Source organism: Cololabis saira, chromosome 4, assembly GCF_033807715.1.
Source record: "Cololabis saira isolate AMF1-May2022 chromosome 4, fColSai1.1, whole genome shotgun sequence".
Lineage (NCBI taxonomy): Eukaryota > Metazoa > Chordata > Actinopteri > Beloniformes > Belonidae > Cololabis > Cololabis saira.
Genome location: NC_084590.1, coordinates 31,390,435 through 31,414,403, shown reverse-complemented (window position 1 = coordinate 31,414,403; position 23,969 = coordinate 31,390,435). Strand labels below are relative to the sequence as shown.

Sequence of the window (23,969 nt, the reverse complement as noted above, 5' to 3'; positions counted from 1 at the left end):
TTTAATTGTTCTGCGTTAGAAGGTGTGGGCTTAGGGTTGCCCTGTTCCTGCATGCCGACTAGCTATTTACTGTAAATTCACTTGGTAAAATGAATAAATACTAAACGTGCCCTGGTATGAATCTGAATTCTTTGTTCTGTCCCTTAAGTCAGCCTAAACCATTGTGATGGAAAATTTAGCCTTGGATACTTGATTAAACCAAATCTGCTGTGAAGAGCAGATTTAGCCTTGGCCTGAATAGAGTGTGCAGACTGATACTCTGCCCCTAAAAGATTAGCTCTGACGTTACAATGTTTTGTCTACCAGAATCGTAAGGATGAATCACCATTTATGCCCTGAAATCATTATGCTTCCTTTGTTCGTTGTCATTCTGCATCGAGATGCCTGATGTATGTTTGTGACCCCATTGCATGCAAATGCTTAATTAAATCTACTGAAATGTGACTCATCTCTCAAGTCTTATTCTTGGTAACTTAGACCCCTCCGTTTCAGTCCAGACATTCGCCTAGTGGGAAATAACATATAAAAATAGCATTTAAAAGGTTTTTCCACATCAATCATGACACTATTACTGCCATGACAAAAATGACAAGGTTACAATGGACTGTAAAAGTTTGCCTTTTTCTAAAAAGCTAAACAAAAAAAGCCTTGTATTTTCAATGGAATGTTCAATTTTGGTCCCATCCACAAAACCTCTCCCCAAGAACCTTCTGGGTTGTAAAAGCAAACTATTTTTGGTTATTTTGGAAAAGAGGGTCTTTCTCCTTGAGGCCATGCCATGCACACTGTTGTTCTTCAGCGTTGGAACAGTAGACTCATGAACATTGAGATAAACCCCATGTTTTAGAGGCCTTTAGCTGCAGAGATACCACACAAGCTTCCTTTGTGACCTTAGAGACTATTATACTGGTTGTTCATTTAATTACTTTTATTGGTTGAGCACCCCTGGGAGAAAGATGCCTGAATTATTTAGAGATGGTTTTAAAACCTTTTGCAGCCTGATCAGAGTCAACTACTATTTTTTTTTCTTTGTAGGCACCCTGACACGCTTCCACAATCATGTGAAGTTAAGATCAGACCTTTTTAAATAGCTGTATTTAGGATAAAACAAGGCCACCTGATTTTCATCCCACTGATTGAAGGCAACTGTCTCTAATTTAATCTACAAATTAGATGCTAAATCTAGACCCTCACAAATGTTTGCCAATAACAAACGCATTTTCTCTTCATAAACCTTTATCTGATGATGTTTTACACTATTTTCATGCAGAAATATATCAAATTCTGCGAGGTTCACTGTTTCTCAGGTAGGCATACCATCCTAGCTGCAGCCAGTGGACACCCGTTCTCTACATGAGACAAGCAGCTACTAGCTTTTGTGGAATTTGGTTGTGTAAACACTTGCCCATGCTTTCATTGGATTACTGTAATGCTCATCTTTCTGGCCCTTCTAGGAAATACTTTTCCCAATTACAGTTATCTCACACCTCAGCTGGATATATGCTGGCTAAAACCAGAAAGAGAGGACAATTTAAAGCCTCTGAACTGCCCACCTGTCCCCTGCAGAATTTACTTCAATATCCTTCTATTAGTTTAAGAAAGTTCTCTGTGGTTATTGTCCAACTAATTATTTTTTCATTGATTTATTTCATGAACCTCTGTGGACCTTCAGGTGTTCTGCAATTTTTTCATTCTGAGAATAAAAACATGTCGTGCATATTCCTTTTGCTGTTATGAAGACCTGAGAATGCAGAGCATGTGGACATTTTTATAAGGAAACTCAAGACACACCTCTTTTTATTATTTTATCTGAATTTTTATAGTTTTATTTTGACATTGAATTTATTTACTTTTATGGTTTCCAGTTCGATCTATAATTGAATATACATTGTTCTTGTTTCTGCAATTTAAATTCTTGTTTAATTTTCTCTTTGCCTCCTGCTGTGATTGCTATTACATCAATGTTTTAATGACATTCACATGTTGTTTTTCCTCGCCTTGTCTCTTAAAGATACAAACCAGTCTCTTTTAAACCTAAATTGATTGAAATCCTAATTGACATTATTTACAACTCATTGCGAAACCGGTGCTTGGTTCTGAGGGAGCTCACTACATACAGAATTTTCATTGTAAAGTAGTTGTGTTCTGAACATTGTGTGGATTTATCTTTTGTATGTTATGTTATGTTATGTTATCTTTGGGTTATGATGTGGGTTTTTCTATGCTGATTTTTCTATGCTGATGATCAATAATTAGCCATCAGTTTAATCAGTCGATATCATCACTGTTTTTCTTAAAAAAAAAATCTTATATTGAGCCTGAAAATAGATATGGAAAGTCATTTAAGGTTTTTTTTTTGTTTATTTCTTTTTCAAGATTACAGGGGTGTATAAGATGTTTGCACAGTACTATAAATAAATATGTGTTTTTGTATGTATGCTAATGCTTATGGAGCTTTTACTGTTTGCATTTTTCTATCACTTTGTGTTGCACATGTCGTTTGAACGGAGTGTAAATAAAGTTGTTTTGATTGGTGGATTGGTTACTGATGAACTGATCCAAAGAAATAAAATTGTCTCCTTTCATGACTTTAATTCCTAAAAAAAAATCGTGAATAATGTTCTACAATTTCGAGGAAAAAGTCGAAATGTTGAGAAAAAAGTGGAAATGTCGAAAAAAAAGTGGAAATGTCGAGAAGAAAGTCGAAATGTCGAGATTAATGTTGAAGTACAATTTCGAGAAAAAGTCAAAATGTCGAGAAAAAAGTCGAAATGTCGAGAAAAAAGTCGAAATGTTGAGAAAAAAGTCAAAATTTTGTGAATAAAATCGAAATTTTGAGAAAAGTCAAAATGTCGAGATTAATGTTGAAGTACAATTTCGAGAAAAAGTCAAAATGTCGAGAAAAAAGTCAAAATTTTGTGAATAATGTACAATTTCGAGAAAAAAGTCGAAATGTCGATAAAAAAGTCGAAATGTCGAGAAAAAAGTCGAAATGTTGAGAAAAAAGTCGAAATGTTGAGAAAAAAGTCAAATTTTTGTGAATAGTCGAAATTTTGAGAAAAGTCAAAATGTCGAGAAAAAAGTCAAAATTTTGTGAATAATGTACAATTTCGAGAAAAAAGATGAAATGTTGAGAAAAAAGTCGAAGTGTCGAGAAAAATGTCGAAATGTTGAGAATAATGTTGAAGTACAATTTCGAGAAAAAAGTTAAAATGTATTTCAACTTTATTCTCGAAATTCCGACTTTATTCACGAAATTTTGACTTTATACACGAAATTTCAACTTTATTCTTGAAATTATATTTCAACATTAATCTCGACATTTCGACTTTTTTCTCGACATTTCGACTTTTTTCTCGAAGTGCACAATAAAAAAATAATCTTCCCCTCACAAATATTTTTTCTCCTGCATGGCCCTAATACTCTTCCGTAAATTCCACAATATTGTTGAAGGAAATTCATTGAAAACACGTCCGCATCAACCAAAAGAAGCAGCTAAAAAGAAGAGGGTGTACTAATGAGAGCTTTTACTTTTAGTGCACTGCTGGAGGGTTTGGTTTATAACCTTTAGTCCTTGTAAAGATGTCCAGTTATATGACTGTTTTTTTTATTTCCTGCCGTCCGCTCAGGTAAAACTGGTCCTGGTGGAGGTTTTAAAAAAGCAAACAAACAGCCAGATCAAAGACATGCTGCAGCACCGTGTTATTACGGCGTCTTCTGCTCCCAGGGGCCTCCGGCGCTCTGCACGCCTGCTCTGGTCTATGCGGAGCCGGGGAGGCGCTCCGCAGGCCCCCGCGGGATCTGGTGGGGGTGTGCTCATATTTAAGCGCTGACTGCTCATATTTTGCATTTGACAGTTGCTGTGAAGCTGCACAATCTGCGATCATGAGTTCCCACAAGGCCGCACCTCTGGGCTCCATCGAGAATCCGATTAGGTTTCGGGACCAGGACTACGAAAAGCTCCTGCAGGGCTGTCTGCAGTCAGGTGTGCTCTTCTGTGATCCAACTTTTGAGGCTGAGCAGAAGTCCATCGGGATGCCCGAAGACCCGAGTCCAGGAAAGGCAATCAAATGGAAGCGACCCAAGGTGACAAGTCATAAATGCACAATAAAGGAGATAGTGTGTCTAAACGACATTTTGAACATTTCCATTTTGCCCGGTAATGTATTATGTCTAAAAACTCCTTTTTTAAGAAAAAAAAAAAGCTTTCATTATTGGGTTTTCAAATCGTCAAGGTTTATATCTCCCAGTTCTTTTTCAATAATGAGATTATAGACTGAAAGAGTGACCTGTCCAGATTCCTTAATCACACCAGTAGTTTGTGTTCAGCAGATCTGCTTTTGCTCCACTTCTTAAGGACATCCATAATGATGCTGTGTTTGTGGAGGGCACCACTGGGACCACTGATATCTGTCAGGGACAACTTGGTAAGTGCATCATAAACATTACAATAGAGTGATATAGAATCTGTTTCTAATGACGTTGCTCAGCTTCCCTCCATGAGAGCTGAAACTGGGGTCCACCATACTCATGCGTCCTATAAATTAGCAATGCAGAACTTCATGGAGGAGTTCAATTCACTTTAATAATAGGTGAAGCCTTCCACACACCATTGTTTTGTAATTTCATTAAATGTAGTATTTAGCGCTGTAGAGAAAAATGTATGAAGCCTTATGCTGTGGACTGAACTCTGTAGTCCACATATATCACAAACGTTCTGGAAATCTTCTCTCTGCACGGCCTGATTTCATTAGCCCAAAGCCCTTGTTAGAATTTGTGTTGTTCAGTCTTTCTCCTATTTGTGTCAAACAAATGTTTGCTGCATAAAAGCAGATTCTCCTCACCTCTGGGATTTCTGGATTTCTGCTTGTGGTTTTAACTTGTACATAAATATATCGGAGCTCCAGATCAATACCTCCTGCATCCCACTTATTTTCGGTATGTGTTTTCTTCCCAACTCACTGCTCAGGAGGTTTTTCACAAAAATGTACACAGATAATGCAACATCTCCACAGAAAGAACACACAACAGATGTTTGTCGTTTGAGCCGAATGTGACTTATTACAAATGTTCATGCTTTTGTGCTTCAGCAACTCTGACTTCGCACTGAAATAAGATACTTGTCATTAATTCCTCAGTCATTCATTTTTTTCTTAATTTATCAGGTAACTGTTGGCTGCTGGCGGCCCTTTCCTGCCTCACCATTCACCGGCCTCTCTTTGTGAAGGTGGTGCCACCCAAGCAAACCCTGGACAAACCTTATGCAGGGATTTTCCATTTTAGGGTAAGTAAACCCGGCCATCCTCGCTCGGTGTGGGGTGAGTTAAACTGCTGACGAACTGTTCCAGCAAGGACTGGAATGTTCCTCAGACTACATGACTCCAAGTTCACAGATGTGCCACCAGTTTTAGGATACTGCAACTAATTATTTTGGGAACATGCAGTGTGAACTTGCAAACTCAGCTTTATACACAAAGAGCCAATAGTTTACAACATTATTTTTTATCTCAGATTGCAAATGAATACACAACACACACGGTGTGATATAAAACTATAAATCATTCAGACCCTTTGGATAAGTTGGAAACATTGGACTAAACAACAAAACACTGATTTTGTTTTAAAAATGCGTATTATTATTGAATTTGAGGCCAACGTGAGTCAGAGGCAATCTAAAGACACAAAAAGGATTTTATTAACAACAGGTCAGCAAAAATGATTCCAACTCTGTGAAAGATTACATGGTTAAGTAATTCAACGATTTAAGAAAAAAATGTTTCTCGCAATTTGAAAATGTCATCATTAACAATACAGTGTATATTATTAATATTATCAAAAGATGCACATGAAAAGAAAAATCTCTGTATGCAAGCAGCAAGACTGAAAACTCAGACATCAAAGATACAGACTGGCCTGGAGTCCAGAAAAATTACAACAAAGAGATGTTTAACAGAAGAAATTCTGCATCAAGGAAGAAACATAACACCTTTAAAGCTACAGCAGATGATCTCCTCAGATTCCAAATGTTTATAGTGTTTTTTGATGAGATGCAGCAGAACTTCTGACTTCCAGTGCACACATTTTAGTTTACGTTAAATGACTTGTGCTGTAATGCAAATAAGTGTGATGATAAATAACAAATATCAGCTTGTGGCATGCTTAACGTGTATGGAGCGTTGAACACAACTCCTCTATAAGAACTTCTGCACCATGCATTCTTCATCTTGTTAAAGTCCAGCACTTACATTACCCACAATGCAACCTGACTCAAGTCCTGCCATGAACAAACACCATCAGACTGACCAACAAATATGTCCAATGTGAAAATCTGTGGATTTGTACTAAATTAAGAGCTGTATGTTCAAATGACTCCTCACTAAACGTTCAGGTATAATGCACACAGTGCACATTTAGCCAGTGAGCCATTATTACTAATAAATAAATGGCAATATATAATTTGACATCAATCATTTGTTCCTGCTTGAACTGCCTCCAATAAAAACTATTGTGTATAGACAAATAAAGTCAGCAGATAGTTAAAATGAAATCATCAGGATGGATTTATGGCCTTGATTTATACTCGTTTAGTTCGTTTAACATATGAAGGATTCTTTGAAGTTTGACATCTTTTATCTGATCTGGCTCCGACCTTTTAGACCACCTCCAATAAGTGATTTGTTCATTTATCTGTCTGGCCACAGCTTTGGTGCTTAAAGGAGACAGCTGCATCAAACAGGTATCAACTCATCCTGGTGCTATCCCTTCATGGAGTTCTCATAGTTTTATCTCACAGTTTTATCACCTCATTAGACGTTGTGATTTTAATCTAGAATTAATTATCCGCTGGCTAAGATCCATTCAGATCAATAACACATCATCTGATTAAATGTCTCGAGCGTGCAAAGGCTAAAACTATATTTAATGTTCCATTTTCTTTTTTCTTTTTTTCTCCACCCGGGAGCTGTGGACCTTCACAATTTGTTAGGGAGAATGTGGCGTGACTGAACAAGCAGGACAAAGGAGGACTGGAAGCTCATTTTGCCCTCTCAGGGTGGTGGAAGAGCAGTCCAGACTTGCACAGTGACTACCCCCCGAGACAAAAACACACAGACAAACATGCAGAGAGTTGTGTACCGATGACTTCACAGGGCATTATACTGGCTTGAATTAATCATTAACATTAACCCTATCGTGTTCCCCTAAAAATGTCATGACCTATGCAGGTTTTTGTCCACATAAAGAGCACACTTCCTCATATTATGTGTCTAAACTGTTTGTTTGCCGTGACAACTTGAGTAACACCTGGACCACAGATACAGACCAGTGCAGGCCTGCTCTGAGCAGCTGCTGCTGTGAGAGTGCACTATGATCACTATGAATACACACCCAGTCATGTCCAGTAACACCCTTGTGAGGGCTTAGTTTGTGTCTATGTGCATTACATATTGTGTACAAGCATAACATGTATAAGCGTCACGCCTGGGAATGATACCCATCCCTTCATCTAACTTTTCACTGATTAAACACTGATAATGTTCATCAGCATTACTCCAGTTTCAATCTTCATAATCATCACCCTGTCTGATCCTCTCATCCCCTCCCGAACACTCTTCACAACATTTCACCCTTCACCTTTTCTTCTCCCATCTAACCCATCTTAAGACACTTTTTATCCTATTCCAATGCTTCCAGCCTTGCTGCCTTTTCCACCTGTTTCCTGGACAAACAGTATATCCACCTTTCTTCTCTACATCATATCAGAGAGTCTCCCTCTCGCTGTCTTGTGGCACCCCTTTTCCCTCTCTGTCTTCCTTTTCTTCAACCAGCAGTACAACAGCTTCCACTGACGTCCTACTATTTAACAATGTCAGTGATCACTCTTAACTTTGTTCAGAACAGTTAAGGTTATAAATCTTGTTTTGGTCTAGGTTTGGTCTTGCCAACACAGTTACAGCACCACAATACATTTGCATATATCTGTTCATGTTGTGAAACCTCATTGTGGGCGTTCAGACTGAATTGTGCCCTAAAGAGTATTGGATATTGGTCTTCTTAGCTGTAATTTCTTGTTCATGAAATTTGTTTTGGTTCACCCTCACCGCTCTCACTCCAACACAGAGGTCAACAAAGTTAAGCGGTTAGAAGCTGAAGACCAAAACGTACCTTGTCTTTCAGGAGCTGGTAGAAGCTAAACAAAAGAAGTGAAATCTACGTCTGCTGGATTTCAAGTTAAATAACTGTTTGTGTGATAGATGCTTAAAATGTTATAATTTGAAACTGTTTTGTATTCATAGCTTGCTTCTTCTGCTTATCCCAGGTACCAATGACGAGAAGAAAATGACCAGCTTTTAAGAATAGATTGAGGCTATGGAGTTAAAGTTCACTCTGTGCTTTTCTCCTTGTTGTAATTCGTCATGAGTCATTCTTACTCATTACATCCAGTCCATCACTCATTTCACTATTCTGCTCTTCCTGTCACCGTCTCTCTCCCTCTGTGCAGTTCTGGCAGTATGGTGAGTGGGTGGAGGTGGTGGTGGATGACAGGCTGCCAGTACGTGAGGGCCGCCTGCTCTTCAGCTACTCAGACACTCGCCATGAGTTTTGGAGCGCCCTGGTGGAGAAGGCCTATGCCAAGTCAGTTGCCACTGCCAGCATATGTTCCCGGGTTGTAATGTCTGACATCACCCACTCTCTTTCAGTGTGTGCTTTCCGCTATAGCAGTTTGACTGGGATGCACAACTTCTAGAGATAAATACTTCACATCTTCTGTAGGTTAGTTGGATCCTACGGGAGTCTGAAGGGAGGGAATATTTCAGAGGGCATGGAGGATTTCACCGGAGGCATCGCATACTCGCTTCCTGTCTCATCCCGCACCCCTCCAGTCCTCTGGAGGTCGCTGACTGCTGCTCTGTCCAGAGGAAGCCTCCTCAGCTGCTTCATCCAGGTACATCCAACATACACCTTCAAATTAGGGTTGCCACCTTTAAGAAATAGAAATAAGGGACGCCCCATTTCAGCAGTGCAGACACCAAAAAAAGGGACATCCCCAAAACTTCTAAAATACATAGAAATGTATTTATTTTATATCAAAAAACAAAATGCTTTGATTTAAAGTTTAAAGTGCTTTAATAGCATTGAACTTGCATGACTTTACAGACAGCCAACCATATAGCATATGAAATAGCCTCTGCTCCTATGCTATGTATGTCCACATCAGCCAAGATGTATAATATACATACAGGTGAAGGTCGGAACATTAGAATATGCTGTAAAAGTTAATTTATATTCAACTTAAAAGGTGAAACTAATATATATTACCTAGCCTCATTACATGCAAAGCAAGATATTTCAAACTTTTATTTGTTATAATTGTGATGATTGAATTGTTTATTGATTTCATAAAACATTCTAATTTTTTTTTCATAAGCTGTGAGCCATAATCATCAAAATTATAACAAATAAAGGCTTGAAATATCTCACTTTTCATGTAGTGGGAAATAGTATATTTGTTTCACCTTTAGTTGAATTTACTGAAACGAATGAAACAAAGTTTTGCAATATATTCAAATTTTCCAACCTTCACCTGTATATTATGACGTCAATAAATAACAGAGAGCGAACCAACATATGTTGCTGTCTTTAATATATCCTGTCCTTTATTGTGTTCACTATTGTTAGTTCGTTGTTCATGTGTGTGCGAGTGTGACAGACGTGCATGGGACAATTGTGAAATACGGAATCAACTGTGTTCCGTATTGGTTCAATACGTAACACAACTTTTAATTCCCAATTACGTAACAATTTCGTATTTCAAGGGACGGGTGGCAACCCTGCTTAAAATGTTCACGCATGATGCTCCCACTTGAATCTCTCTTCTCCTGCTCTGTTTTTCTTTTTTGTCCTCACAGGCATTCAGCTATCGTGAAATTGGTAAAGTGACTGCAGATGGGCTGGTAAAGGGCCACGCGTATGCTATCACTGACGCCGACAAGGCCAGTATGATGCAGAGAAAACGCCGCAGTCTGTGTGTCGTCTTTTGTCATGTGATTCTTTGATGTGTTTGCCTCAGTGCCGGATGCAGGATTTTTTTATATAAAGATCGTCAAAGGGACATGTTTCAGGCTGACGGGTCAAGTAGTTTTCAATCATCCTTCTACACAATCCCTTTTTTGTTAAGGTGCACAATGAAGGGAATAAATAAAATTGATATATTTCACCAATCACACATTATGCCAACACTATGCTATTTTAAAAAGTTATATCAGCTACTGTTTATGCCTAAACACAAGAAATAGTGCAGTCCATTTAACTTGGAAGTCTGAAATTGGAACGAGTTGACTCTTCCAGAGGCCTGGTCATAAATAATAAATTAAATCATATCAAATTTAATTAAATTAAAAAAAAAGAAATCAATAAAAAAAACATCAGACTAGCTGTTATCGCTGCCTGCCGTTGTTAGCAATACTAACTCATAACAGAGCTGTCAGGAGCATTTAGCAAATACTGATAAAAAACAAAAATTTCTGTGTCTTTTGACTTAAGATGAATAAAATAAGAACTGTTATAAGTAGTAAAAGTGTGTTTACTTTATTGATGTGAATAGTTGAAGTATTTTTACAACTTTTAAATTTTGAATTATGAATTCAGGGGCGTTCCAGTTAAAATTCCAACTTGGAAGTCTTGGTTAATGCTCACATAAGTGGCTGCTTTTTCATGTAATGTTTTTCAGACTTGAGCTGAATCTCATCAGTTCAGCAAATGTTGTTTTGCACATGAATGATGACCAATTTGTGGATTTGTGATTTATTTTACTAACAAACACCACAAAATATTTCCAAAATATTTCAAATCTCTCTTGTCCTCTTGTCCTATTCTTTTAAAACCGTGTTCTTTCTTCTTCTTTTGTAAGCTTTAATGGGGATGGATATAAATATTTGGATACATTAGTGTCAGTGGCTATTTGGGATTGGAATTGCATCACTTGCAATCCAATAATCTTTCTTGAACAAAAGACAGATGAGTGGGGATCAATCGGGTTTCTATTGGGCCAAATGCACTGTGGCCACGCCCCCTGGAACAACCTATGGTTTTCTTATTTTTAGCTATCATTTATGAATTAATTATGTTATCTCATTTTAATATTCCTTTTAATAATCTGATGTCCTATTAAAATCTAAACTGATGTTATTTAATTTGGTAATGTTGTTTCACTTTAGTCACAAAAAAATATTAAATTCCCCAAAACTAAAAATCCTATAATCTGATTTAACTGCAACATTCAATATCAGTTCAAATCTACTCTGTTATTATGTAACCAGATCTTATCTAATGTATAATTATTATTTTAAAACTAAATCTGACCTAATAAAAAACAGTTATAACATCTGGCTGCATCCCATTTCTAATATTGGGTGATATAAATAAACCACTTTTGTCACATCTTTGCTTAATCTTACCCAGAGCTAGAATGATCTACTCCTCTAATTAAATCTGATTTTGATCTAATATAATTACATCCCATTTACAATGTGCTCCTATCTAATCTATTGTATGTCATACCATTTCTCATAAATACTCACTTATGATAACTAATTTTATAGGAATTTGTTTTAAATTGATACAATTAAAAGAACATTCAATCTAATTTTACCTAAAAGGCATTGAAGTTTATATGATCGTTGCTCTGGTACTCCGATTCAATCTGACTGTGTCGTTTCGTTGGCCTGTTTACATTTTAGGTGACAAAAGCATCAAATAACATTTTGCTTCTGAAACTGAGAAACCCCTGGGGCTTCATTGAATATTCAGGACCCTGGAGCGATAAGTGAGTGACAGAGAGCATTGACACATATATACACACACACACACACACACACACACACACACACACACACACACACACACACACACACACACACACACACGTACAAATTATAGGGTCTGAAATGATTTTGAGTTTCTCGTTGTATGTGTTTGACTGCAGGGGTAAAGAGTGGGATGACTTGGACAAATCAGAGAAGGAAAGACTTGAACTGAAAAAGAAAGAGGATGGAGAGTTCTGGTACTGAGGAGATAGTTAAACTCAAACAGCTGCTCTCAATAACAGGAGCTAATCTGGGTTACTGTCTCCATCAGGATCAGTGTTGACGACTTCAGCAGGATATTCAACATCGTGGAGCTGTGCAGTGTGAGCCCTGACTCTTTGGAGGGCGCAGGCACAACTGCCACCCCATCTTCATGGACTATCAGTGAGAATGAAGGATCCTGGGTACCGGGGAGCTCTGCCGGTGGCAGCCGCAGATTCAACAGTATGTTTAGATCTCTCCAGTTATTCATTCAAACAAACCCCGTATGACGAGCTCTCGGTGGTGACACTGCTGTTTTTATTTCTCTCAGGATCCTTCTGGAAGAATCCACAGTTCCAGCTGTTACTCAAAGAACACGACCAAGATGACGAGGATGATGAAGATGATGATGATGATGATGATGATAGTGATGATAGTGATGAAGCTGAGACCATGACTCCAGAGGAGAAGAAGAGAGCAGAGAAGCAGAAGCAGAAAGCCAAACAGTGCACACTGCTGGTGGAGCTCTTGCAGAAAAACCGCAGGAAGAAGAATAAAACTAACTTCCTCTACATAGGTTTCCACGTCTACAGGGTGAGAGTGAAGCTCCTCATTCATTCACCTTTTGTATTCTTGTTTCCAAATCAATTTGAGTGTCATTGTTCTTCTTCTTCTTCATTCCAGGTACCTCCTGAGGTGAATGTCTAACAGTTAATTCATCACTCTTATCTTAGAGTAATTTCAGAATAATCTCATGTTTGGAGTATTCGTTTTATTAGTCATACTCCGGTTCTCCTCATAGCTGCAAGGTACCTGTCTGGACCGTAGATTCTTCATGAAAAATCGCCCGGTGGGTCGTTCTGGGAAATACAGGGCTCAGAGGTAAGAGATCAATGGAAAAGGAAATATTATTACTTGTTTTAACACTCTTTAGTTTGAAGCCGATGTCTTTACTTAGGTGCGTAAGGTAAAACAGTAGAGTTAAACCACGCCCCTCTGCAATTATTAGCATAACCAGCTTCTGACCTTTGTTGATGTTTAAATCTGTAACAGATGTATTAGAGGCTGCATAGCTGACAGCTTGCTAGTATCATTCAATAGATATAACTATTTAACTTTGCTCCACAGAGGTGTTTGGAGGAAACTACGTCTGGATCCTGGTAATTACATCATCGTAGGATCCACTTATCGGCCAAACCAGCCTGCGGAGTTCTTTATCCGCACTTTCGCCAAGACCAGAAACACTCTTGGGTAAGATGTAGGGAGGTTCGTTTGAAGGGCCTGGACAACCCCAAAACAGGAGGCAAACATCATGGGAACACAACTTAGGGTGCACTTAGGGCCTAATTTCAAGAGACAAAGTGTGTCCACTCTCTTAATGGATGCTTTGTTAAAGGTGACCTATTATGGCATTTAATGTATATTTTAAACAGGCCTTGAATGTCTTAAAAACTATCTAAAGCTTGTTTTTTCTACATAAATCATAAATCCAGCCTGTGGGCCCTGTCACTAGTTTTACCGCTTCTAACCTCTTTTTCTGCGCCTCATTTTTAGGGAAGGGGGGGGTATGATAATGAGGCTCTTTGCTGATTGGCTCCCTGAATGACGTGTAGCAGGGGAGGAGCATAAACCTCGCTCCGCCAGAGCAGCCCCAGCCTGTAAATAAATACAACACTGAATTTTCACAAATGGAAACTTTATTGTTAAAAAAATAAAATATGAGTTGTATATAAATAACATTTATGCACTATTTAAGCCGGATCTACCCGGCGAATGCTGAACGCTGGCCCCGGAGCCACGCCGGGCGCCCGGGAGCAGCGCGCATCACCGCGGCTTTAACCGGGGAATCTGACCGAGTTCCGACCGGCTGGGACCGCAGGAACCGGCCTGGACTGGTAGCAGGGACTCCCGGGGAGCGACCAGCGGAATTTCAGCCGGATCTGCCCGGCGGATTCTGCGCGCTGGCGCTGCAACCGCACGGAGGGCGCACAGATCGGCTCCGGAGCGCATCCGCGGCGCATCTCCCGTTACCGGGGATCAAACAGACAGATTTCGCTTAAAATCTCGGAGGGTGAAGCTGGTCCGACCTGGGACAGACCCCCGAGGACCCAGCTCCCAAACCACCCGGGAACCTGGATGATTTAACCCGGATCCGCGGCGCCACGGCGCCGCGTCCGACTGGCTGAAGGAAAGGACCGCTCCAGCAGCGGAGAGAGCTGGTTGTGGGCGTGGTTTCAGCAGCGGAGGCTGAACCTATGGAAATGAGCGCCTATGGTGACGTCACCATAGGCGCAGATTCAGAATGGCTCAAAAAAAGGTCACGTGACACTGGGGGACTCTGTAAGGCGGGGGTCAGAGACCCTGCAGAATTTCATGGTATTTTGTCTCCCCTGTGCTGGCAGGGTGAGGGGAGACCACTTTATATATGTTAAAACAAGAAAAAACGTGTTTTTCATAATAGGTCCCCTTTAAGTCATGAACACAAAGCCCTTTATAAGGGCCCAGTTTAACTCCTGAGTCACATGCTGATGTGCTCAAGAGTGCGGCGACCCATGGCCCTACAGCTACGTTTAGGCCGACGCTCTGTTTCCAACTTTATACATTTATGATTTTAATAACTGCAGTAAAGACTTAACTTTAGCCTTGTTAACATGTTCGTACAGGAGATTTTTATTTACTAGAGTCATTTTGACTAAGATTTAACTTAAATTTCCATTGGGATTGATAAAGTATCTATCAATAGATCGATCTATCTATCTATCGATCGATGTCCAACTCTCACAGTTTCAGTGAATGATATAAAAGATCTTTAGAAATGTTACTTTTCTTGAGTAAAAGCATGGGACATTTAGACTTTGTTTACATTGACACTCAATTTCCAAGTAATGCAATGTAGTTTTCATCTAAAATATATACTCTGCATACAAATGATGTGTCTGCCGTAGACTTTCAGCCCTGCATAACCACATTAATGGTTTCTCTTTGGTGGCTACAGCTCAAATGTATGTAAGATCAATTTAATGATTGGCAAAATTTGTAAAATGTGTCCATTCATCCATAAAGTATACCCGCTTCAATCTTAGTCACAGAGGTCTGCAGGGCCCCATCTCAGCTGTAATCAGGTGGATTGAGGAGCATCGGTCCATCACACGGCCACACACATACCAGTATCCACATTCATTCTCACTTATTTCAAAGGGCCATTTAGAGGCACCAGTCAACCTGAGAGTGTGTTTGGATTGTGAGAGGAAGTCAGATTCTTGGAAAAAACCCACATGAGCATAAGAACTCCACACAAGGCCCCACTCAGGATTAAGACCCGGAACCTTCTAACTTAAGTGCTAACCAGGACAATTATAACAAAGTTATCAGGGGAAACCTCAACACATTGGGCCGATGGCTTGTTTCTGTGTACACAGCTTTTTGCACTATGACAGCAAAGATAGACACTACTCTCCCTGAACAGGATAAAGCGAGTATTTAATGTATAATTGCCGACGATCAGAATAAACATCATTAATGATTATATTACAACACAAAACAATAAAAAACAGAGACATTAGGCAAGTAGAAACATGACTCCAGAACTTTTTCTCTATCATAGACATCGATGCTTTTACTTGTTTGCTTTTGCTTTCACTCCCTGATTTTGTTTCTGGTCAGTACAAGTGAAAGGGAATAAAACCTTAAAAAGTACAACAATAGAGAAATAAGCTAACAGTCTGGTGTGATCTCTTCTTTATAGGGCACAAGAGTTCATCTGCTCCTCCAGCTACCTCCCTGTGAGTTCAGAGATATGAAACACCAGAAGATATCTCGTGATGAAAGTGTTGTGTTACATTTAAGTGTGTCTTTCAGGTTATGGCCACCCCTGTCTCCCCTGAAGATCACAGACGGGTTGAGAGCACTTTTGATGAGAATGCTGGCATGGTAAGTTTCTTACAATCATGCACTTTATGCTACGTGTCCAACCGTACAATTTTTCCCTCCTTTTTCCCCTGACAGGATGACAGGCTGAATGCCAAAGACATCATGAAGCTGTTCAACTCAGGTCAGAGAACCCACGTATCACATGTGCAACTCGGCATTATTTACCTTCACTGTGCAAAGCCAGCCAGTTTACCAGCAGTGCCATCTCAGCCACTAGATGGAGACAAAGTAGCAACATTCACTTGGATGAGTAGGACGCTGGAGGCGCAGAGGTCATCAGTCTGGACCAGTGTTATAAAAGTTGTAAATTTTTTCATGGTTTTCACTTTTATTTCATTTTCCAGTTTGTTTGATTATTTCAGTTTAGTTTTAGTTAGTTTAACAAGTGTATCAGAAGTTTTAGTTTTGAAAAATTGTTTAGTTTAAGTTTTGTTTTAGTCATAGTTTTAGTTTTCTTAAAGGGGACCTATTATGAAAAACACGTTTTTTCTTGCTTCAACATATATAAAGTGGTCTCCCCTCAGTCTGCCAACTCAGAGAAGGAGGAAAGCAACCAAATTCTGCAGTGTCTGAACAGCCGCCCGGATGAGCCATCCAGTGTGATGTGGCTTCTACGAGCCGTTCAGATTCTGCTCCTGTCGTGACGTCACGACAGGAGCGATGCGTGAAACCGTGCCCACAACTAACTCCGCCGGCCGGAGCTTCCGCCATTTTTTCGTAGCGGTGTATCGCGTCATTCAGGCAGCCAATCCGCACAGAGCCTCATTATCATAGCCTCCCTGCCCACTCAGAATCCTGCATAGAGATTGGGGTTAGAAACGGGGAAGATAAAGACATGGCTTAGAGACTGAATTTCTCATTTATTTAGCAAAAACAATCAAAAGCTTGTGTTTAAGACATTCAAGGCCTGTTTAAAATAGGTATTAGATGCCATAATAGGTCCCCTTTAAGTATTGACTTACAGTTGCAAATAAATGAAAAGATGTAGGATGAAAGAATCAACACTGCCATAAAGAGCAAAAATCATTTATTCTTTCTTTTGAGTAATTAGAATTAGAAAAAAGAACGATTAATTAGAAAGATGAAGCCGCAAACATTAAAAAAAGACATGAAACGAGAATGAAAATAATGAATTTTACAAGCAATTCTATTAGACTTGCATTGTTCATTTTTCTTTTTATCTTAGTTTTAGTTGTTTAAAAAACTTTAGTTTTTATCTGTATTTCAATTAACATGATTTTTTTCCACTGTTAACTTCAGTTTTAGTCTTAACTATAACTATTATATAACTATAATAACTCTGGTCTAGACAGAGGCTCATAGCTGCAGTCGGGCAAACTATATTAAACCTGGTTTGGTAAGAAAAAAACGATGACACTTTCCTTCACCTTTTCCATTCTTCAGCTACACAAATCTATTTTAAACCCTTGTTGTCCCGCAGTATCAGCTCCAATCCGTTTCTTTCTTTCCTGATTAGTTATCTACAAAGGTTACCAACTGCCACTGGAGACATGCAGGCAGATCATCTTCGGAGTGGATGTATCCTTTTATCCTGAGAATATTCTTCTATATAAATCATGCTAATGTCTCCTTGTCGTTTTGCTGAATCTTCGTCACATTGCAGCCTACCCTCGGGTTAACTCAGCTGTGCAGGCTGACGTCCATGCTCTTCACTCACTGTCTGTCCTCATAACTTCCTCTTTCTATCTTTTCTGCTCCTGAGGTGTCCCTTAACTCTGCTGTCAGACTAAGGGACGCGCCACTCTCAGCCGGGAGCAAGCAGAAGCCTTGCTGTCAGATCTGCGCAAAATACAGGTGCAGCTCAGTGTGTGTGTGTGTGTGTGTGTGTGTGTGTGTGTGTGTGTGTGTGTGTGTGTGTGTGTGTGTGTGTGTGTGTGTGTGTGTGTGTGTGTGTGTGTGTGTGTGTGTGTGTACAGAGACAGAAGGGAGGATAGTGTCACTTTTACTGATGCTGCTCTCTTTCTTTCCTCCTCAGTCCATCTTTGTTCAGTTTGATGAGGACTCTTCTGGGACCATGAGCCTCTTTGAGCTCAACACCGCTCTGGAAGCTATTGGTATACATGCACACACAAACACGAACAATCATGAGGTTTGCCTCCAGGTTCATACCTTTGTCCATCTGCTTTTCCCAGGAATGCAGTGTGATAACAAGGTAGTCCAGCTGGTGTCCGAGCGATTTGCATCTGGAGAGCCTCACATGCCATTCCACTGCTTTGTGTCCTGTGTAACCAGGCTCCGCAAGCTTTTTGGTAAGACACAAACACACACACACATACACATGTGCACAAATCAACTACAGAATTCAGACAACCTGCTTGATTCAATGAAGGTCTCCCTTTGGAAGTGTAACTGTATCTGTTTGCTGTCTGTGTTTGCTGTGCGTCTCAATTACTTACGGTCTTTTGCTGTGTTGGTGTTCCTTTTATGTCAAGATAGTTGTGTTTTAGATGGTACAAAATGCTGTGAGTTTTCTTTGCCACGTATAACTTGTGTCCCTGTCTAAGAATGATAACGTCATCAATTTTAGTCATGTTTTGTCTTTGGCTGTGGTGCATTTCTGTGGTCAAAGGAGCAGTTTTCTACAGATTCCAATCTACTGAGTGCAGCCATGTTGATTGATCGGGATCTGCCCACACCTATGATTAATCAGGATCTCTGGAAAAGAAAAAAGAAAAAAATCACATTGCATAACAAATCAAGCCAGCAGACTAGTCAGCACAGTCACAGCAGATTGATGGATCAGTGTCTGTCCATACAGAGTCTCGCACACACCCTGAGTTGATGAAATGTACTTCATCTACACTACAGAATCCTGTCCTCCATACATATTTACAGCTATGGCACTCAACATCAGACACATATTCTTCTTTTGATTTTCCCTTCAGGGGTCACCAGAGTGGATCATTTTTTTCCAACTTGTCGTGTATTCTGTGTCTTTCTCTGTTCCACCAACCAGCTCCAAATGTTCTTTCACCACAGGCAGAAATGTCCTTTTGGGTCTCACTGCAATACCGACAAAACATTGGTGAGACCGGACCAAATACAGAAACATGGAGCAAAAACAAAAACACAAAGACAATGATTTGATTAAGTTTTCACTAAATATTGTAGAAAGGTCCAAAGCTGACTCCTGGTTTGTGGTGCAGATTTTTTTTCTTCTTTCCTCTTCCACAAGTTGTCTGAGACAAATATTGTCAACAAACTAAAATAATTATACGTAAGGTAGGAAATAAAGTGGTGTTTATGCATTTTAAAGCCACATGACATTTTTCAAGTGTAACCTCTCGTGCAGTGGTCATCATAGCTATAAATCTATTCTTTTTCACCTAAGATGGGTGATGCATTAAATGTAAATAGGATTAACCAGATTGTTTATTTATCTAACTCAGTATTTTTGTGATTCATGAGTTGACTGCTGTAAAAAACACGAGACAGTTTTGTAACAGAGCAACCGTGTTTATGTCTCTAATTTTGCTCAACTTTAGTGATAATACTTGCTTTCTTAGATCAGTCTTTAAAAAAAAAAAGCAATTTTATTTGATTTGATTATGCTGTATCCGCTTATGAGTGGTTTTAAGATCATCAATGTGAGCACTACTTGTTTATCTGACAAGCTTTTCATGTGCCTTCATTGCTGAGAAACAGGATATTGTCTTGGATCGCTGTTTTTGAAAAACACATGTTATCACAACTGCATGTGATGTGCTGAGCCTTTTCAAAGACACCGCACGCAGTCATCCTGTCCTCTCTTCTCCTCAGCCCTGTATGAAGCAGAAACCAGCCAGGAGGTGAAAAACAGAGGCATCAATTCTGTGAGTATCGAGACAACTACGCTCTGTTGTGTGTTCATACTGACCTGGTCCAGAACAGGATTTTGAACTTCTTTTCTCTCTCCTATTTTGTTGCTCCTCCACAGTGGCTGCTTCAGTTTCTGACAGTGTGAAGCTCCTGCATGTAGAACAGCTTCACACGGATCAAGGCAAGCTGATATATAAACAAATGGCATACACTTATAAAGTGTTTTTTTTCTTTTTGTTTTGTTTTGTTTTTTTAACTAAAAAATGCTGCGGCCTTGCAGGAGCATTGATTTTCTCTTTCTGGCTTTCATATCAATGCTTGTCATGTATACTTTTTATCAGTAAAGATAAGTTTCAAAAATAACAAAGACAAAACTGGTTGCAAAGTGCTTTGCAAATTGAGAAATGAAAACCAAAATAGACAATTTACGAGTTTTATGAACTTATACAACACCACATGTTACTGAGCTTGGAAGATCCTATTTCTTTCTTGAGGTGCTCCTGCAACCTGACTGCAGTCCAAGTGTGCATAACGGAGTTAACTGAACATAATTAAGAAATAATAAAAACCTGTCTTTGTGAGGTCTCACTGTGGGTGGTACTGTATGTTTGCTGTGAGTGTCACAGGGAAACCAAGCCGATAGGTTGAGAGAATTGTTCACTGAACTGTGAAGCACAACATCAAGATCTGAGGAAGGGCACAAGCAAAATTATGCAGCACTTAAAATGCTCCAAAGCACAAAAAACCTCCATCATTTTAAAGTGGAAAAAGCTGGGAACCACTGAAAAACATTTTGATCTGACTACAAAATGAGAATGAATTGCTTTAAACAGACTAATAAGCAACTAATGGTCACTATGAATGCAATGCAGAGTTTTTCTGAGAAAACTGGGCAACCTTGAAAAAGGGATTGTCATCAGGCATTTATGTTGTTGTGACCAAACAGAAGTTGTTCCTACCTGAACAACTCAAGGAACAAAAGAAACCACACCCATGTAACGCTTAAAACAAATATTGAGCCTTTTTCCCACAATTCCCTACACTGTAAGCAGGAAACAAGGCTCTGTGCACCATCTGATTAGGGTTAGCTTAACAGTCAAATGTAGGAATTACAGCATGATTTTCTGGGAAGCGTGCTCCTGAGGCAGATATAGTTAGACTCATCAGAATAAAGGGGGAAATGGGAGAAGAAAATATAGAGCTCAATATGCAATTCATATATCCCACCTTCCATCCCCATTATGCCTTTACTATCTCTCAAGGTGGAACAGGGTGGAACACCTATGCAAGGTGTACCACCAGAGAGCAACATGTATAGACTCCAGGCTCCTGAATAGTGCTAACGTTTGTATAGATGATGGATGGATGTATATTTCAGTCATTTATTTAGTTTACATTTATAATAGCAGATTATTTATAGTGGTAAGCCCTAAAGGGAAAAGCCAAAAGAACAAGAAACAGTTTTTACATTTAGAAAACACTGAAATAAATCATGCCTTGTGTTGGACTAGTGATCTGTCCAGGGTTTACCCCTACTTACTCTCAAAGAAAGCTGGTATCTGCTTCATACACTACTATGACCTTTGTATTTATGTTTTTGCTTCAATAATTAAAAATAACTAAAACGAGTGTTCTGCAGTTGCAATTTTTAAAAAGTGCAATGATTCCTATTTTCTAAGAGCTGACAGATGTGTTTGAAAAATACAAAATTAATCTGATCACAGCTGCAATTACACAGCTGGGAATTAAAATACCGCACACGGACCGTTTACTCATCCTTGGACACATTCACATACTCCGTAAAAAATACGGACACATGTATGCACTCACTGCCGCACAGGCAGAGTGAGTCCTGCCCCACTGAGGGTGTGAGGGTGATGTCTCAGCTATACGCACCATCTCTATTATTATCACGCTGACGCCACGTACAGCGTCAACGCTCACTCGCCCCCTCCTCCACGACATTCCCTCACTCCTTCCATCCATCCTGCACTCTTTCTCCCCCTCCTGTTCTCTCTAGTAACTGTCTGAGTCTCACAATCTGCATCATTCCCCTCCTCCTCGTTACATGCCTGCTTCTTTCGCTTACACACACAAACACACGCACACACGCATATCCACATGCAAGCAAATGTCCTTTCTACACATGGTTCTATTAATAGCTCCTTTACACACACACAACTTCCTGTTCATCGTTAGGTGAGTACACACAGGTTGCCCTCGGCAACGGTCCATTTACATTGTGATAGAGAAAGCAGGAGACAATGGGGAGAGAGAAAGGGACCCTAAGAGTCCTCTTAGTATTTGGCCTCCTTTTCACCGCAGCCTGCATCATCGTTTTGTTTTCTTTCCTCAGAAATATTCTGCTTCTCCTTATTTGTATGTCTATGGTCTGGATAAGGTGTGTAATATGAATTATATGTTGTACTCACAAGACACATGCACTCTTAAACACGCTCCCTGTCTCTTTTTCTGTATACAATTAAAATTCAACTTTGCACCTGTTTCTGTTTTCACTCATTTTGCAGGTATTTGATCATTTTAAATAAAATATGGGAGGAATTAAAACTTTTGCCAATGTAAAGGCTCATCAAAGCTTTTACGGTCCACCCTGAAGAAAATCAGCAAATTTAATCCAAAACCACAATTGCGGTTGCATTAGAATTTTGTGTTTGACTTCAGTGCAGGAGTCTGGGAAGAAAGAGTAATACTAACAGGAGTAATGTCCTTTATCAAACACAAGAAGCTGGCAGGGGGCAAGGCAGGATACTCTAAAAAGCAAAAGGAAGCACGAGAGGAGGCACCACAAGGAATGCAGGGAAGGTAAGAAAGGCAGGACATTCAATAAAAACTAAAGCAGGTGAGACAAACATGAAAGACAACAAAACACACGTGGCATTAATTAGGAGGGAGAACTGGAGGAGGAGGCAGATGGGGAGCGAAATATCAGACCTCTAAACAGGCCTAACAAACAACAAGAAAACAAAAAAATTCTAATAAAACATCCGACATCACAAAAGTAAAAGACCAAAGCAAGAAGGTGTGTTACAATGTAAGGAACACGTGGAAATCAACAGACATGAAAATCATCTATGCTTGTTCCTCGGGGTGATGGAGGTCTGCTGGAGCCAATCCCAGCTCTCCTTAGCCCGAAGGCAGATCTACACCTTAGACCGGTCGCCAGTCTATTGCAAGTCTTTAGCAAATTACATAGAAATCCCATAATTGAGCCATTTTACACATAAATGTTTGGTTCATGATGGTGTCTGAAAAAGAAACAGTAACTGAATCTAACCGGTGTTTTACCCACCTAAGGATGGACAGTTCACAGTGAATGTGTAAAGGGGCTCTCTTACAGTATGGAACAAGGATTACATAATCATACATCAGTCAGTGCATTTGGTGTTGATTGGACTGATTTTCGTAATTTTTTCTCGAGTTGTAACGTTTTGAATTGACTGTTGCTTTTTTATTCATCCATCTGCACATCCACATCACTGTAAAAACAATCAGAATCAGAAAGAAGTTTATTGCCAAGTAGTACGCAGACAAGGAATTTGTTGTGGTGATTGGTGCAATACAAAAGAGCAAATAATATTAAAAGAAAAAATGTACAACATGTTGGTTTTAAAGTGCCGGAGCAATTAGTCTGTACAAAGGTGACCTGGGATCTGCGTTAATGTGACGAATAAGGTCAGAAGTGGGGTCTTTACGTTAATGTAACGTAGAGTGGGGTGGAGGGACAGTCTGGTAGACGGAAGAGGGGGGTCCGGGGCGTTGTTGACGAGGACAGCTGTAGTCGGGAAGAAACTGTTTTTATGGTGTGAGGTTTTGGTCCTGATGGACCGCAGCCTCCTGCCAGAGGGAAGAGTCTGGAACAGTTTGTGTCCGGGGTGGGAGGGTCTGCTGCCATCTTTCCTGCACGCTTCAGGGTCCTGGAGGCTGCAGGTCCTGGAGAGATGGGAGATTGCAGCCAATCACCTTCTCTGCAGAGCGGATGATACGCTGCAGCCTGCTCCTGTCCTTCACAGTGGCAGCAGCGTACCAGACGGTGATGGAGGAGGTGATGATGGACTCAATGATGGCCGTGTAAAACTGCACCATCATTTTCTTTGGCAGGTTGAATTTCTTCAGCTGCCGCAGGAAGTACATCCT

General features: G+C 39.8%; 1 protein-coding gene across 1 annotated transcript; it reads left to right on the top strand.

Moving 5' to 3' along the window:
- The first annotated feature begins 3,679 nt into the window (after window positions 1–3,679).
- capn12 (calpain 12) lies at window positions 3,680–22,282 on the top strand. The gene is made up of 22 exons (XM_061719422.1): window positions 3,680–4,086; window positions 4,358–4,427; window positions 5,166–5,284; window positions 8,501–8,634; window positions 8,773–8,944; window positions 9,909–9,992; window positions 11,739–11,824; window positions 11,984–12,061; window positions 12,136–12,308; window positions 12,397–12,659; window positions 12,750–12,761; window positions 12,868–12,947; window positions 13,194–13,316; window positions 15,811–15,847; window positions 15,924–15,995; window positions 16,071–16,116; window positions 17,473–17,534; window positions 17,742–17,810; window positions 17,992–18,070; window positions 18,149–18,265; window positions 19,776–19,828; window positions 19,933–22,282. The coding sequence occupies exons 1-22, from the start codon at window positions 3,886–3,888 to the stop codon at window positions 19,957–19,959; spliced, it is 2,157 nt and encodes a 718-aa protein (XP_061575406.1). The 5' UTR covers window positions 3,680–3,885; the 3' UTR covers window positions 19,960–22,282.
- The last annotated feature ends 1,687 nt before the right edge of the window (window positions 22,283–23,969 follow it).